This window comes from Borostomias antarcticus (assembly GCF_949987555.1).
Source record: "Borostomias antarcticus genome assembly, chromosome: 10".
In the NCBI taxonomy this organism is placed as follows: Eukaryota; Metazoa; Chordata; class Actinopteri; order Stomiiformes; family Stomiidae; genus Borostomias; species Borostomias antarcticus.
Window position 1 is genome coordinate 2,798,223 of NC_140243.1, and position 14,945 is coordinate 2,813,167.

The 14,945-nt window shown below is 49.3% G+C and overlaps 2 protein-coding genes across 2 annotated transcripts in view; one reads left to right on the plus strand and one right to left on the minus strand.

Moving 5' to 3' along the window:
* Window positions 1–4,798, minus strand: part of zc3h3 (zinc finger CCCH-type containing 3) — a 58,529-nt gene extending 53,731 nt beyond the window's left edge. Inside the window, exons 1-3 of the mRNA XM_084443861.1 lie at window positions 4,721–4,798; window positions 2,338–3,904; window positions 1,772–1,977 (exon numbers count right to left, since the gene is read on the minus strand). Coding sequence (XP_084299987.1) covers window positions 1,772–1,977; window positions 2,338–3,904; window positions 4,721–4,766 — 1,819 coding nt within the window. The 5' untranslated portion in view covers window positions 4,767–4,798. The remainder of the gene's footprint in view (window positions 1–1,771; window positions 1,978–2,337; window positions 3,905–4,720) is intronic.
* Window positions 4,799–4,938: 140 nt separating this feature from the next.
* cyldl (cylindromatosis (turban tumor syndrome), like) lies at window positions 4,939–14,282 on the plus strand. The gene is made up of 15 exons (XM_084444145.1): window positions 4,939–5,177; window positions 5,534–5,998; window positions 7,119–7,397; window positions 7,493–7,571; window positions 8,419–8,600; window positions 8,769–8,934; window positions 9,066–9,207; window positions 9,381–9,491; window positions 9,801–9,892; window positions 10,549–10,612; window positions 10,830–10,968; window positions 12,269–12,377; window positions 12,539–12,657; window positions 12,997–13,210; window positions 13,557–14,282. Exons 2-15 carry the CDS (start codon window positions 5,561–5,563, stop codon window positions 13,739–13,741), a joined length of 2,319 nt encoding a protein of 772 aa, XP_084300271.1. The 5' UTR covers window positions 4,939–5,177; window positions 5,534–5,560; the 3' UTR covers window positions 13,742–14,282.
* The last annotated feature ends 663 nt before the right edge of the window (window positions 14,283–14,945 follow it).

The window sequence follows — 14,945 nt, forward strand, 5'->3', positions numbered from 1 at the left end:
CTCTCTCTCTCTCTCTCTCTCTCTCCATCTTCCTCCCTCTCTCTCTCCATTCCCCCTGTTCTTCCATTTCTCTCTCTCTCTCTCTCTCTCCCTCTCCATCTTCCTCTCACTCTCTCTCTCTCTCTCCATCTTCCTCTCACTCTCTCTCTCTCTCTCTCTCTCTCCATCTTCCTCTCACTCTCTCTCTCTCTCTCTCCCATCTTCCTCTCACTCTCTCTCCCTCCTCCATCTTCCTCTCACTCTCTCTCTCCATCTTCCTCTCTCTCTCTCTCCATTCCCCCTGTTCTTCCATCACTCTCTCTCTCTCTCTCCATCTTCCTCTCACTCTCTCTCCCTCCTCCATCTTCCTCTCTCTCTCTCTCCATTCCCCCTGTTCTTCCATCACTCTCTCTCTCTCTCTCCATCTTCCTCTCACTCTCTCTCTCTCTCTCTCTCTCTCCATCTTCCTCTCACTCTCTCTCTCTCTCTCCATTCCCCCTGTTCTTCCATCACTCTCTCTCTCTCTTTCTTTCTCTCTCTCTAAGTCCTGCACACTGTCATTTAAACCTGTCTCTCTCTCTCTTCTCTCTCTCTCTCTTTCTCTCTCTCTCTCTCTCTCTCTCTCCATTCTCCCTGTTCTTCCATCTCTCTTTCTCTCTCTCAGTCCTGCACACTGTCATTTAAACCTGTCTCTCTCCACCGAGGGTGACTTATTAGAAGAGAAGGTAAAGAAGGGGAAGATGGAGAGATTGAGAGAGACAGAAAGAAGAAAGAAAGAAGATAGGAATTAGACAGCTGCAAATTGGAGCAGATCAGAGAACGTGTGTAAGAGGGGGGGGGGGGGGGGGGTGGTTTGCACAGAGAGGGGAGGAGAGACAGAGTGAGCGATGGAGAGAGAGAGAGAGAGCCAGACACCCGGGCATCAGATGAATAAAGCCTAATGTTAATAGTGATGGCTTTTCTAATGTCTTCTGACTCCACTGACTGGGGGGCGATTACACTCAGATGGGCATGGGATGGGGGTACAGAACGATTGGGGGGGGGTTGTAGGGAGGAGCCGGCGGCTGTAAAAACACTGATTGCTTTCCATCAGGTTAGGCCTATATTCTACAGTTCGTTAAAACAATCCAATTTGCAAAAGGATAATTATGCATTAGCTCCTGTTTTATCTACTAGGGGAGAGTGGTGCCAGGGCTTGATAGCAGCTCCCCGCCTCCACCTCTGCAAATTACCCACTATCGCCACTTGTTCACCATCACGGCTGAATTGGGCAATCAATTACCCCCGTCCCCCCCCACACACACACAGCAGCCCCCCTCCATCCAACCCTAGCAAAGACCTGCATACACGTAGTAGCTGCTGCCCTCTGCTGGACAGAGAAGTAACTGCATTGTCACTGACCCAGAACGCATGTACAACCGTGTTCCATGTTCCAAGAGCCAAGCACACTAACAGGACTGTTGGATTCTCTCTCACCATGTCATCTCATTTTTCATGGAGGGATAGGTTTGGTCCGGAGCTCATTAAACGAATTAGCCACAGCTTAGACCGATAACGACACGACTTATTAATTTGAATTTATTAATTACATCCTCCCCTCTGGAAAGAACGTTCCGGTGAATATATACACTGCTCATTCTGCTACTGCTGACTTGGGGCCCATACTCACCATGTGTTCTTCCATGTCAGTATGTTAAGTTCCTCCACACACTTGTGGGGGAGAGTATAGGCCCTAGTACAGTATGTACAGTAGCTCATGGTTGTGTTCCCCCGGTTACCCAGAGCTGCCTACCTGTTCTGGAGGAGTTGGGTGAGAGACGACGTAGCTTGTGTCTCCCGAAGGCGACAAGCTCCCGGGTCGGGGTCCTCTTCCCGGCCCCCCCCGGGCTCCTCCCTGGCGTGTGTGTTCTCACAGGGGTGTGTGTTCGCCTGCGGAGGGAGTACCGGCTGCTCACCGTCACCGAAACCGGACTGGACCGCCTCTCCAGCCCGGATCCACTGCGGCACACGGGAGAGAGTAGGTAAATAGGTTAATATTCATCTTTTAAAACAGTGTTGTTAATAACGGATGCTTTAAGAGTGCTGTAGAAATGATGAGGCCTTCAAATCACAGTGGTAAGAAACTCGAGAACCAAACTGAAGTGACACTTTGCTGCCACCTGCTGTTCTTCATATGACTTGTGCAAATTTACTGGCGCACACAGGAGTATGCATTTAGTATAGCATTTACACACATAGAGACACTATGGGGTTTAGGGAAGAGGGAAAACATAGTGAAGACTTATCTCCATATCTTAAGTATGGCCTGTGGCTCCTCCTCCTCCTCCTCCTCCTCCTCCTCCTCCTCCTCCTCCTCACCTGCTGGCAGACCTCCGGATGATCTTCATCCTGCTCCTGAGCTTGAAACCTCCAGGGGAGGGGGAGGAGCCTAGAACAGACGGGGTCACACTGGAAGCCTTTAACCCTTTGTGTGCTCTCTCTCTCCCTGAGGTCCAGTGGAAGGCAGACCCCCGGGGCGCCGCCGCCCCGGTCCCGGAGCCCTGCTGCTGCCCCCCTGCCTTCCAGCAGTAGCGGCTACTGGAGGAGGAGGAGGAGGAGGCCCCTGTTCCCTTCCTCTGTGTTCCAGGGAGCGGCAGGGCGGACCTGGCTTTCCTGGCTGCCTCTCCCCTCTCCGGGGCTCTCTGGGGCGGAGCCAGGGCTTTGGGTGAGAGGGGCTTCCTGGACGGCCTGTCCTGGGCCCTGGCGGAGGAGGACACCCACGTGTATCTGGAGGTCTTGGAAGCTGCTGTGGACAGACTGTGCCTGCGAGGAACCTTCTTGCTGGGGGGTTTCTTGATGACGCTGAGTGAGGGTGAGGCACCGCCGGAGACCTCAGGATGGGAATTCGGGTCAGAGCTGGAGCTGGTGAGTTTACCCGGGGGAGGTGGCTCGGCCCGGGCATCGTTGGGCCCGGATCCCCCGGCCTCCTGCGTCTTCACCCAGGTGAACTTGGACCGTCTCAGGGGAGAGGAGGATATTTGGGGCTCGGCACTGGTGGGCTTAGGTGTGGAGCTTAGCGGGGGTCTTTGTAGTACATTGAGTGAAGCAGACAGGGGTGAAGGAAGAGGTGGGGTGATGTTGCCGAGGGTGGAGCTACTGGTAGTCGTCTTAGCGGTCGTCTGCTGATCTCCTGAGCTGGCTTTCCCAGGCAGCCGTGGTCTGATCAGTAGCTGGGTGGAGCTCTGTAGCCTGGCAGTGGCGCTGGCCTTAGCTAGGGAGGGTCTGGCTTCCCTTCCTCCGTGGGTGGTCGTCTTCAGAAGCAGGCCTGCACTCTTCCCTTCATCCCTCGGCTGAAAGCCCTGCTTAATTCGTTTCTGGGCATCTGCCGGGGGCACAGCAGTCTCCGTCAACCCCGATACCCTAATCCCAGCCCCAGGCTCGACTCCAGCACCTCCTCCGCATGGACCTACCTCTGAGGAGGCAGCAGTGGACCCACCACCTGTGGCAGCTCTTCTTACCCCCTCCGTAAGCACACTCTTCTGGGCCCCTGGCCCTCCTGCGAGACCCTCTGATATGAGAGTAGCATCTTTAATATAGACACTCTCTCCGTTCGCAGGGTCCTTCTTGTTGCAGTGGCTGGACTGGGAGTTGGATTGTGAGCTGGCCAGGGAGGCAGAAGAGGAGGAGGCGGAGGAGACTGAGGACTGGGTGGTATGTGTAGCTCTTTGCAGGCTGGTCTTGTTACTGAGAGAGTAGGTCTTCCTCCACTGTCCGGCGGGTAGAGAGTTGTGAGGCCCTCCTCTGGGAGTGTATGAAGATGACCTCTGGGCCCGGCCTCTGGCTGGCGTAGGTTTCCCTGGGTGTCTCTCTGGTTGTCTCTCTGGGAGCCACTGGCCTGCGCTAGAGGGGCCATCGCCATGGACACTCTTGTGGTTGTTGATGAGATCTGGGGGAGAAATCAATGATAGGATATCTTACTCGTTAAACGGCAGTTATACCCATACCCATAAGGACAGTACCCATACCCATAAGGACAGTACTCATCCCCATAAGGACAGTACCCATACCCATAAGGACAGTACCCATAAGGACAGTACCCATACCCATAAGGACAGTACCCATACCCATAAGGACAGTACCGTACCCATAAGGACAGTACCCATACCCATAAGGACAGTACCCATACCCATAAGGACAGTACCCACACCCATAAGGACAGTACCCATACCCATAAGGACAGTACCCATACCCATAAGGACAGTACCCACACCCATAGGGACAGTACCCATACCCATAGGGACAGTACCCATACCCATAAGGACAGTACCCATACCCATAAGGACAGTACCCATACCCATAAGGACAGTACCCATACCCATAAGGACAGTACCCATACCCATAAGGACAGTACCCATACCCATAAGGACAGTACCCATACCCATAGGGACAGTATTGGAAGCGAGCTAGCTGAACATGCTCATCAGCTAGCTGTTACTTTAAGTCTACAGTAAGTTAGCAAGCAAACGCATAGTCCCAAGTGGGGCATCTTCTACTTCTTGAGATGTTTAATTATGTTTTAAATCTATGTCCCAGTTGGGGTCACGTGACACCAGGAAGACCAGCTGAGCGAGCAGAACCGGACAGGGTGTCACGTTATAGCCTCCAAAGTGTTGGTTTGCCCACGTGACAGCTGAAATGTCCGTTAGTCTCAATAAGAGCACAGTAGCGAGGGTTATATATATGCTCTACAACACACACTTACTTTGTAATAGTTCGATTTGCCTTTTCAGTGCCTCTTTCTCCTCCATGTTTAAGGGTTACGTCCGAATCTGGCTCGCCATCAAACTGCGTCGCAAACGCGCATTGATGATGTAACGAGCACGCTGTCCAATCACAGGTGACGCAGTAGATGTATCTACATGTCTGCTGTCCAATCACAGGTGACGCAGTAGATGTATCTACATGTCTGTGTCGTGTGTGTTTTTGTTCAGACATCATATTCAAAATCCCACTGTAATGATACATTTGTTAAAACAGTGGTACGACACTATTTGCATTAATATAGGATGATTTTTGAACTTCCTACTCAACGAAAGGAATGGTGACGACGACAGAATATTTGGCACTCGAGAGAAACGAAACGGGAAGTGAGTTCAAGTGACTGATTAGATACCTGACGTTTACTAAGCTAAAGATAAGTTCATTCTTGCTACAATTAGGTGAGTGTCGATCATTTTAATCTTTTTGTTTAATTTAGCAATTCACGTTGTAGGCAGTCCATCAGAGATCAAACCAGTAATACCTGAATTAATTTGTCTTTTTGCTTTTTGTTTTGATGTTTCATGTCAAGTATGTTCAGCAGTGATATCACAATAGACCGAGTGTGTGTGTGTGTGTGTGTGTGTGTGTGTGTGTGTGTGTGTGTGTGTGTGCGTGTGTGTGTGTGTGTGTGTGTGTTTGTGTGTGTTTGTCTATACTATTATGTAATCAAATGTTGACAAGAGTTCACTTTAATCTATGCCACTGTATTCAGTGTAGTGTGTAACAGTGTCACATCTATCCCTGCTCCTTTCAGCTGTAAGGCATCCAATACTCAGCTGCCATGGAACCCTGCGATGACAAAATGTACTACATCATCACAAGCAAATGTACAAGTTACTCCCGCAGGCCCATAAATGCAGGCCACATTTGCAACATATCTGTGGTCATGTACATGTCAATACAGAAAGGAACTAAAGAAATTAAGGAGTTGCCTGTTATCTGCATGGGCACAGTGGAAATTTTGAAAACAAGTGACTTGTGCTTAGTTAGTACAAAGGAGGCTGAGCTTCTGCAGGCTGTGGAAGACGTCTCAGAGAGACTGAAGTTATTCAAGGAAAAGAAGTCTCTCCTTACAGCCGTGGGACTCGCCAGGGACACTCCGGTCACGGCGGAGGTGGGAGGAGAGTGGCTGAGGGGGATCGTACGCTACATAGGAAAGATCGCCGAGCCAAAATACACAGACGCCATCGCAGGGGCCTTCTTTGGGATCGAACTGCAGGTATGTGAGATTGAAGCAGACTGAATTTTCCCTCATTGCTAGCTCGTAGCAGGCTCATAACACAGAAGTTATATACTGCAAATGTAAGCGTCTACTTTGTGATTTGGGGTGGTTTGTACATATCTTGGCTATTTGGGGCTGTGTGATTGACAGACACAGACAGACAGACAGACAGACAGACAGACAGACAGACAGACAGACAGACAGACAGACAGACAGACAAGAGAGACAGATAAGGACAAAAAGGCATAATCAGTGATTACAGTTGGAAGACAGAATATGCTAAATATACAGCAACGTATATAGGCTCAAGCTGTACAAGAGTGCCTATACCTACAGTGTCAGTCAGATCAAATCAAATAAGAGATAAAAAATAATAATAAGGGAAGTGTAAACTGTCCTGTCCCAGTAAAGTCTGGGTACCAAAACCAACTGTCTCAGCTCCCGTCAAGTTGTCTCAGTTCAGTCTCATAGTGTTCAGCCAGGCTCGCAGATGATGCATTGAGCAGCCTGATGGCAGCTGGTACCGTAGGAAGACGGCCCTGTGAGTGAGGGTGAACTGGAAGATAGGGCTGTAACGATTATTACATAATCGTCAAACCGCGATTATTTTTTCTGACCACAAATGTTTTTCGTAACCGCGGTTATGAAACAAATGTAAAAAAAATATATATATATATATTTTTTTTTTTATAAAATAAAAATCTGTTGCAGAGTTAATATGGTAGCAACCCTAGTTAAATGGAATTCTTCAACTTGTTGGCACTTGTCCAATACGTTCATAGCAACTAATAACAAGAGACACTGTATTAAAGAAGTAAAGAAGCACTGATGCATTGTCCACTTCATGTGCTATTTGTATACTCCAAATTTATTTTAATCTTAGTTTTTCAATGCTTTTTATTTTTATTGAGGAGGATATATGTTCAATGTCCAGATCGGCAAGGGGCCCTAGTGGTGTGGTAACCCCCCCCCCCCCCCATGCGAGCCCCCCCCCCGATCAACAACTCTGACAATTATTGTAATAATCACAATTATTTTTCTGACAATTAATCGTTAAGCAAAATTCCTAATCATTACAGCCCTATAAACTGATGTATTTCTGTGTGATTTTTCACAGGGGGAGGACAAAGGGAAAGCAGAGGCAGATGTGACACACATGCTCAGACCCTACCTCTGCGAGAAGACCTGTGACATGTACGTCCCCTTCTCCAGGGTCAGACCCGTAGCCCCCAAACCCCAGGCGAGCCCACAGCCCCCCTCAGAGCCCCTCGCCGAGTCCCTGGCCACCGGGGACAGGGTGGCCATCTTCATGAATGATGATGAACATGTCCGCCATGGCATGGTGATGAATTTGGAAGAAGACAGGCAGGGTGTCCAGCATGTTCTCATCTCCACAGTGAGTCGCTGTTTCCCACAGGGGGGGGGGTCAGTTCTCATTGGTCCTGGGTATCTTGATGGGTGGGAAGTTAGTTTTTTTTATTGTGATTGCAGGACATAGATGACAATGGAGAGAAAGGAGGGGTGGTCAGAGTGCCCATTGACTGTGTCATTAAGGAAGAGCTGCTCCCAGGTTTGTGTGTGTGTGTGTGTGTGTGTGTGTGTGTGTGTGTGTGTGTGTGTGTGTGTGTGTGTGTGTGTGTGTGTGTGTGTGTGTGTGTGTGTGTGTGTGTGTGAGAGTGCTGTGTCGCATGCCTGTGTGTATGTGTGTACGTGCGCGCAAGTGCCATGTAGCGAGAGCCTTGTTGCATGCTTGTGTGTGTGTGCGCGCCAGGGTTATAATAGTTTTGCTTTTTTCATTAGTTTTTATATCGTTTTAACTTTTTGTGTTCAATTTCAGTTTAGTTTGAATTAGTTTTTAAAGCAGATTTGCTAGTTTAGTTTATTTTTTATTTTTTTGATAATGCTTAGTTTTAGTTTAGTTTTTATTAGTTTCAGTATTAGTTTTAGTTTTTTTTTTTTCTGCGCTAGCCTGGTGAGACCATCCTGATCTTGTGAGCTCATGTTGTTTCACTCTGTGCAAAACAAACTATCTGGCGCACGTCAGGTTACTCCTGCGCAGGGGCACAGCTAAAGAACATGGAGGATAGATTTAATATCCACCCAAAATACTAGGCTTATGTATGAAATGAAAAAGACTAAAACTAAGGACATTTTCTCTACAATTTTAGTTTATTTTAGTTAGTTTTATAAACACACAATACAGTTTTAGTTAGTTATCGTTTTTTTTGTAAAGTCTAGTTTTAATTTTTATTTCAGTTAACAAAAATATTTTTTCACACTTAGTTTTCATTTTTAGTTAGTTTTCGTTAACTATAATAACCTTGGTGCGCGCGTGTGTGTGTGACTGCATACAGTACACGCTTGCCTGTGCCTGTGTGTCGACGTCGCTCATGTCTCTGTCGTTGCACTGCCGTCAGAATCGGACTGTATGGACATTATGGACCTGCCTGAGGTACCGAAGGACGACGATCATCCGGGGAGTCTGGGAGTCAGCTCTCTGGTGGAGGTCACTCTGGCTGCCGGCCGCACCGCCTTCGGAATCATCCGCTGGACCGGAACTCTGCCGGGCGGCGACAGAACCATGGCAGGACTGGAGCTGGTACGCCACCTCAACACTGCCCTCTGCTGTTTAAAGACTGAACTTCACTCTACTATAACTTCGATGTCAGACTTCCGCTGGGCAGTTTATGAACCGGTCCCTTTTCCCTGACCCCGTTTCACCTCGTTTTCTCTGTACAAACTAATGGTCGCACTCTGCTGTCTTTAGGAAGAGAGCCTCGGGGTGAGTGACGGCACGTTTAAAGGGCAGCGGTTCTTCTGCTGTCCTCCCAGGCGCGGACTCTTCGTCAAGCTGCTCTCCTGCCGCCCTGACTCCCGCTTCCAGGGGGAGGAGGCCGGTCACAGCGGGAAGGCGTCACCCAACGGTATTCCAGGTCAGAGCAGCTGTCATCTGTTGATAGATGCCGTCATTGACATAAATGACCTAGTTTGCGTGTCTAAGTCTGTGCGTGTGTGCGTGTGTGTGCGTGTGTGTGTGTGTGTGTGTGTGTGTGTGTGTCCTCAGAGAGGGACGCTGAGCGCAGTCCCCGAGCGCTGGCTAACGTGGGTCCCATCAGCTCTGAGCAGGTAGAGCAGATTCTGATTGGACAGATGAAGGGGATCCAAGGCCACTGCAACTCATGCTACATGGACTCCGCCCTTTTCAGGTTAGTAGAAGGAAGATGAGGACGAAGATGATAATGAGGATGATGGTGTATGTTATACCAGTCTCTCTGTCCAAGGAATCCAGTGATCTGTGCTGGTGTATGTGTCCCTTCCCCCGCCCCTCTCTCACTCTCCCTCTCTCTCCCTCTCTCCCCCTCTCTCTCTCTCTCTCTAGTCTCTTCTCCTGCAGCTCAGTGCTGGACTCCCTCCTGTTTAAGTCAACAGATACACAGGATGCCCCCATCCAGAACACTTTGCTCCATGACATTGTCAACCCGCTCCGCAGGTCTGTGTGTGTGTTTGGGGTGGGGGGGGGGTTATATTATTGGCTTGGAAGATGTATAGAAGTGGTGTATAATGTTATTAAAACACTAGTGGTGTGTGTGCGTTTGGGGGGTTATATTATTGGCTTGGGAGATGGATAGAAGTAGTGTATAATGTTATTAATACACTACTGGTGTGTGTGTGTTGGGGGGGTATATTATTGGCTTAAAATATGAATAGAAGTCGTTTATATGTTATGAATCCGCTAGTGGTGTGTGTGTGTGTGTGTGTGTGTGCGCTAGCGTGGGTATTGTCACTGTGTCTCTTGCAGTAATGGCTTTGTGGAAGGGAGTCATATCATGAAGCTTCGCCAGCAGTTGCGTGACCGTGGCTACAGCCACTCCTACACCACCGAGGAGAAAGGTAAACACAAACACGCTGCTCCCCGCCCACCCCGCCCTCTAGCGCCACCTGCTGTCTGACTGGCAAGGCGGACTGTGATATGTCTGTAGCTGCGTTTCCATTATACTTTTTCGCAAAATAAAAGCGATATTTCTAAAGTTTCGACAAAGTAGAATTGCGACTTGCAGGTGTTTCCATTGATAGGTGTTTTGCGCAAGAGCCGTAATTCTCGTAGTCTAGTCTGGCGACGCCACACAATTCACGCAAAGCGCAACCAGGAAGTTAACAAAGCGTTGTATTAAGTAAACAAACCGTTGTAATATTTGAACTTTATTTTAGCTTTCCCCTCGGCTCCGCTCTTAAACAGCGCGCGTTTATCAGCTAAGTATCGTTGCTTAGGGTCTTCTACTTGCTCCGGAGGCATATCGCGTCATTTTTTGAAGCGAGCAAATCACGTGACCCTTAGACTACCTCTTCTTCTCCTGCCTAATTTCGAAAAAAGTGTTTCCATTACGCTTTTGCGATACACTTCTATATCAAAACTGAAAAACCACCTCATGAGAGCGTAAAAACGTTTTATCGAAATTTAGGTGTTTCCATTACCAATTTTTTATTGCGATATTTAGGTTTTGCGCAATTCTAGGTGTAATGGAAACGCGACTTGTGTCTCCTCTCAGACCCTGAGGAGTTTCTCACCCTCATCATGCACCACATCCTGTGCCTGGAACCTCTCCTCAAACTGTAAGACCTCTTCACTCAACATGGCCCTACTTCCCTAGCCCTTCACTGCTATGAGAAGTCAGACCGTAACAAAAGTAAACAAATTCTGTAAACACACAAACAAAATCTAGAATGTTCCTCTGAGGCCTGTGTGTGTGTGTGTGTGTGTGTGTGTGTGTGTGTGTGTGTGTGTGTGTGTGTGCGTGCGTGTGCGTATGTGTGTGTGTGTGGCCCCCAGGTGTGCGGGGGGCCGAGGAGAGATCCAGGAGAGTTACTGCTACCAGATCTTCCTGGATCACAACCACAGTCTGGTCCTGCCCAGCGTCCAGCAGCTGCTAGAGCACTCCTTTCACAGCGCCGCTCTGCGCCTGGCTGAGGTACAGTAGGCCTGGCTGAGGTACAGTAGCCTGGCTGAGGTACAGTAGGCCTGGCTGAGGTACAGTAGGCCTGCCTGAGGTACAGTAGGCCTGGCTGAGGTACAGTAGGTCTGGCTGAGGTACAGTAGGCCTGGCTGAGGTACAGTAGGCCTGCCTGAGGTACAGTAGGCCTGGCTGAGGTACAGTACAGTAGGCCTGCCTGAGGTACAGTAGGTCTGGCTGAGGTACAGTAGGCCTGGCTGAGGTACAGTAGGTCTGGCTGAGGTACAGTAGGCCTGCCTGAGGTACAGTAGGTCTGGCTGAGGTACAGTAGGTCTGGCTGAGGTACAGTAGGCCTGGCTGAGGTACAGTAGGCCTGGTTGAGGTACAGTAGGTCTGTCTGAGGTACAGTAGGCCTGGCTGAGGTACAGTAGGCCTGGCTGAGGTACAGTAGGTCTGGCTGAGGTACAGTAGGTCTGGCTGAGGTACAGTAGGCCTGGTTGAGGTACAGTAGGTCTGTCTGAGGTACAGTAGGCCTGGCTGAGGTACAGTAGGCCTGGCTGAGGTACAGTAGGTCTGGCTGAGGTACAGTAGGCCTGTTTGAGGTACAGTAGGTCTGTCTGAGGTACAGTAGGCCTGGCTGAGGTACAGTAGGTCTGCCTGAGGTACAGTAGGCCTGGCTGAGGTACAGTAGGTCTGCCTGAGGTACAGTAGGCCTGGCTGAGGTACAGTAGGCCTGGCTGAGGTACAGTAGGTCTGGCTGAGGTACAGTAGGTCTGGTTGAAGTACAGTAGGCCTGGCTGAGGTACAGTAGGTCTGGATGAGGTACAGTAGGTCTGGATGAGGTACAGTACAGTAGGTTTGGATGAGGTACAGTAGGTCTGCCTGAGGTACAGTAGGTCTGGATGAGGTACAGTACAGTAGGTCTGGATGAGGTACAGTACAGTAGGTTTGGCTGAGGTACAGTAGGCCTGGCTGAGGTACAGTAGGTCTGGCTGAGGTACAGTACAGTAGGTTTGGCTGAGGTACAGTAGGTCTGGCTGAGGTACAGTATGTCTGGCTGAGGTACAGTAGGTCTGGCTGAGGTACAGTATGTCTGGCTGGCTGTGGCTGCTCTAGCTTTGACTGCCCTGTAGATGGCGCTGTAGGTCAGCCTTCTCGTTTCTTCCCTGTCATGCTGCAGCGCTGCCATGTCTAGTCAGTTCCAGGGCTGTGTGTGTGTGTGTGTGTGTGTGTGTGTGTGTGTGTGTGTGTGTGTGTGTGTGTGTGTGTGTGTGTGTGTGTGATGGAGGTCCGCTCACCGTGCTCTCCACCCCTCCAGGTGCCCTCCTGCCTCATCCTCCAGATGCCACGATTTGGGAAGAAGTTCAAGATGTTCGAGAAGATCATCCCTTCACTGGAACTGGACATTACTGACCTCCTGTCAGAGGGTAGACACGGGCACTAAACACACACACACACACACACACACACGAGACCCAGGTTCACCAGTGTGTGAGGTGTTAGATGTCTAGTGAAGTGTGTGTGTGTGTGTGTGTGTGTGTGTGTGTGTGTGTGTGTGTGTGTGTGTGTGTGTGTGTGTGTGTTCCAGGGCCTCAGCAGTGTGTGATGTGTGGCCAGCTGGCGTTTGAGGAGTGTGGGGACTGTTTCAGCGACCAGGTCTTCAGCAGGACCGGATTCAAACTGTTCTGCAGGACATGTTCTGCCCAGGTATGTTGTTTGTGTGTGTGTGTGTGTGTGTGCGCGTGTGTGTGTGTGTGTGTGTGTGTGTGTGTGTGTGTGTGTGTGTGCGCGTGTGTGTGTGTGTGATTGTGTGTGTGTGTGTGACTCGGTATGTCTTTCCTTCTCTCTCTGTGTGTGTGACTGTGTCTCTGTATCCATGTGACCCTGTGTGTGTGTGTGTGTGTGTGTGTGTGTGTGTGTGTGTGTGTGTGTGCGCGCGCGTGTGTGTGTGTGTGTGTGTGTGTGTGTGTGTGTGCGCGTGTGTGTGTGTGTGTGATTTTTTTTCTCCGGGAGTTGAGTTATACATGTATACCCCTCTCTCTCCAGGTGCACTCTCACCCCCAGAGAGTGTCCCACCAGCGCTGTCCCCTGCCCGTCCCCGAGGGCTTCCCTGGCCGGGCCGGGACCCGCGTCCTTCCCCGGGAGACCCTGGAGCTGTTCGCCGTGCTCTGCATAGAGACCAGCCACTACGTCTCCTTCGTCAAACACGGACCCAACAAACACGACTGGATCTTCTTTGACAGTATGGCTGACAGGCAGGGTGAGGGGTCAGGGTTTTCAAGTTCAAGTTCAAGTTCAAGTCTTTTATTGTCATGTGTATTTATTAAAATACAATGAAATGCACTGTGCCCGGCACTCTCAGACATCAAGACATGACTTAAGACATAAGACAGTAAGACATTACAACAATATGACAGGAGACGTTTACAAAATAAGACATTAAGACACTATAGACACTACGAAATACGACAATAAGACATTAAGACATTACAAAGAGACATTAAAGTGCATAGAGCACTTGCGTGTGTCTATCAGAACTGGAGTTCACTGTTTTTGTACCAGAAGTCCTCAGTCTCACGCTGTCCTTCTGTGTTGGTGTCTTTCAGGAGAGACGGACGGCTTCAACATCCCTCAGGTCCAGGCCTGTCCAGAGGTGGCCGACTACTTGGACATGTCCCTCATGGAGCTGGCCAATCACGTGCCCAGGGACATGAAAGGCGTGGCCAAGCGTCTGTTTTGCGACGCCTACATGTACCTGTACCAGAGTCCTAGCATGAGCCTCTACTGCTGAGGGGAGGAGCCTATCACCCTGAATGATTCCACTTCCTGGTATTACGGGAGCAGTATGGGGTCTCCTGCTCACTGCTTCAACTGGTCAAAGTTTTCCACGCAGTGCCTTAAAAAAAAAGAATAAATTAAGTACAGTATAACTTTTACACAAAGTTTGGGAAATGTTGATATCCACGTAATAATGCTTTAGTATCTTAGATCTAACCAGGAATCATTGCGTTTCTCTGAGAAAAGTTTTTTTTTTTTAAAAGCCGATGAATGGTAATGATTTGCACTATGGTTAGTCTCAGAATGAAAGCGCTTCATGTTGCTAGGTAGTAACTCAGCCCTTCTGTGTCCCGGCTGACCGCTATTCTGAACAAGACCAGCGTGTCTTATATCTATTGACCAGGACAGGCCAGATAGGAGGGGGTTAGTTGGACCAATTAGACAGCATATAACCTCTGTTTTCTCTTTTATTGATATTTTTTGCGGGGAGAGGCCTGGGCGGCCTAAGGCTATATATACTATAGTCTGCACTTTAATGAGTTTAAAAGTTTGGAAAATCCTGACATTTGCCTGATAATACTGTAGGCTAAACATCTGAGTTTGTAATTGTAATAAACAAACTCATTACAACTGAAGGCTTTTTTCTTTAAATTCCTGTTTGTATCTGGCCTGCTTGTGTCTGACCTTGGTAAGTGTTGATAGTGAATTCTCTCTCTCGCAAAGAGCACATGGTAAATGAACTGCACTTTTAGAGCACTTTTATCCAAAGCGCTTTACAATCAAGGTCACATGCACACATTTATGACGGCAGCTGCCATGCAAGGTGCTAGCCTGCTCATTGGGAGTTCCGTGTCTTGCCCAAGGACACTTCGACCCGGGATTCGAACCGCCGACCCTGCGATCGTTGAACGACCCGCTCTACCTCCTACAGCCGCCCCAGAGCGCCATTCAGAGGGCTCCCCCTGTTTCCATCCCCCTCTCTCTCTCATCTGGGATGCCTGTTCATTGGTCAGTCAGGTTAAACAAAAAGACCTAATCTCACCTCAGATTTAAATCAATCATCTGCTTAGTGTAAAGCACAGACGATACAACACAGTCAGGGAAGAAGACGTGGGTGAAGTGAGGTGGAGGTTGAACATGTAGGCTTAACCTGCAGTGGAGAGAGCAGGACCAACCACTGGGCTTCCTACAGTCAAGTTGGATTTATATAGCGCCCT

What these genes read in the sequence shown, in the direction of transcription:
- cyldl (XM_084444145.1), top strand. Translation starts at nt 5,561, where the DNA reads ATGGAACCCTGCGATGACAAAATGTACTACATCATCACAAGCAAATGT. An exon ending in CTGGAACCTCTCCTCAAACT is followed by an intron (nt 10,613 to 10,829) that starts GTAAGACCTCTT and finishes TGTGGCCCCCAG; the next exon opens with GTGTGCGGGGGGCCGAGGAG. An exon ending in CCGCTCTGCGCCTGGCTGAG is followed by an intron (nt 10,969 to 12,268) that starts GTACAGTAGGCC and finishes CCACCCCTCCAG; the next exon opens with GTGCCCTCCTGCCTCATCCT.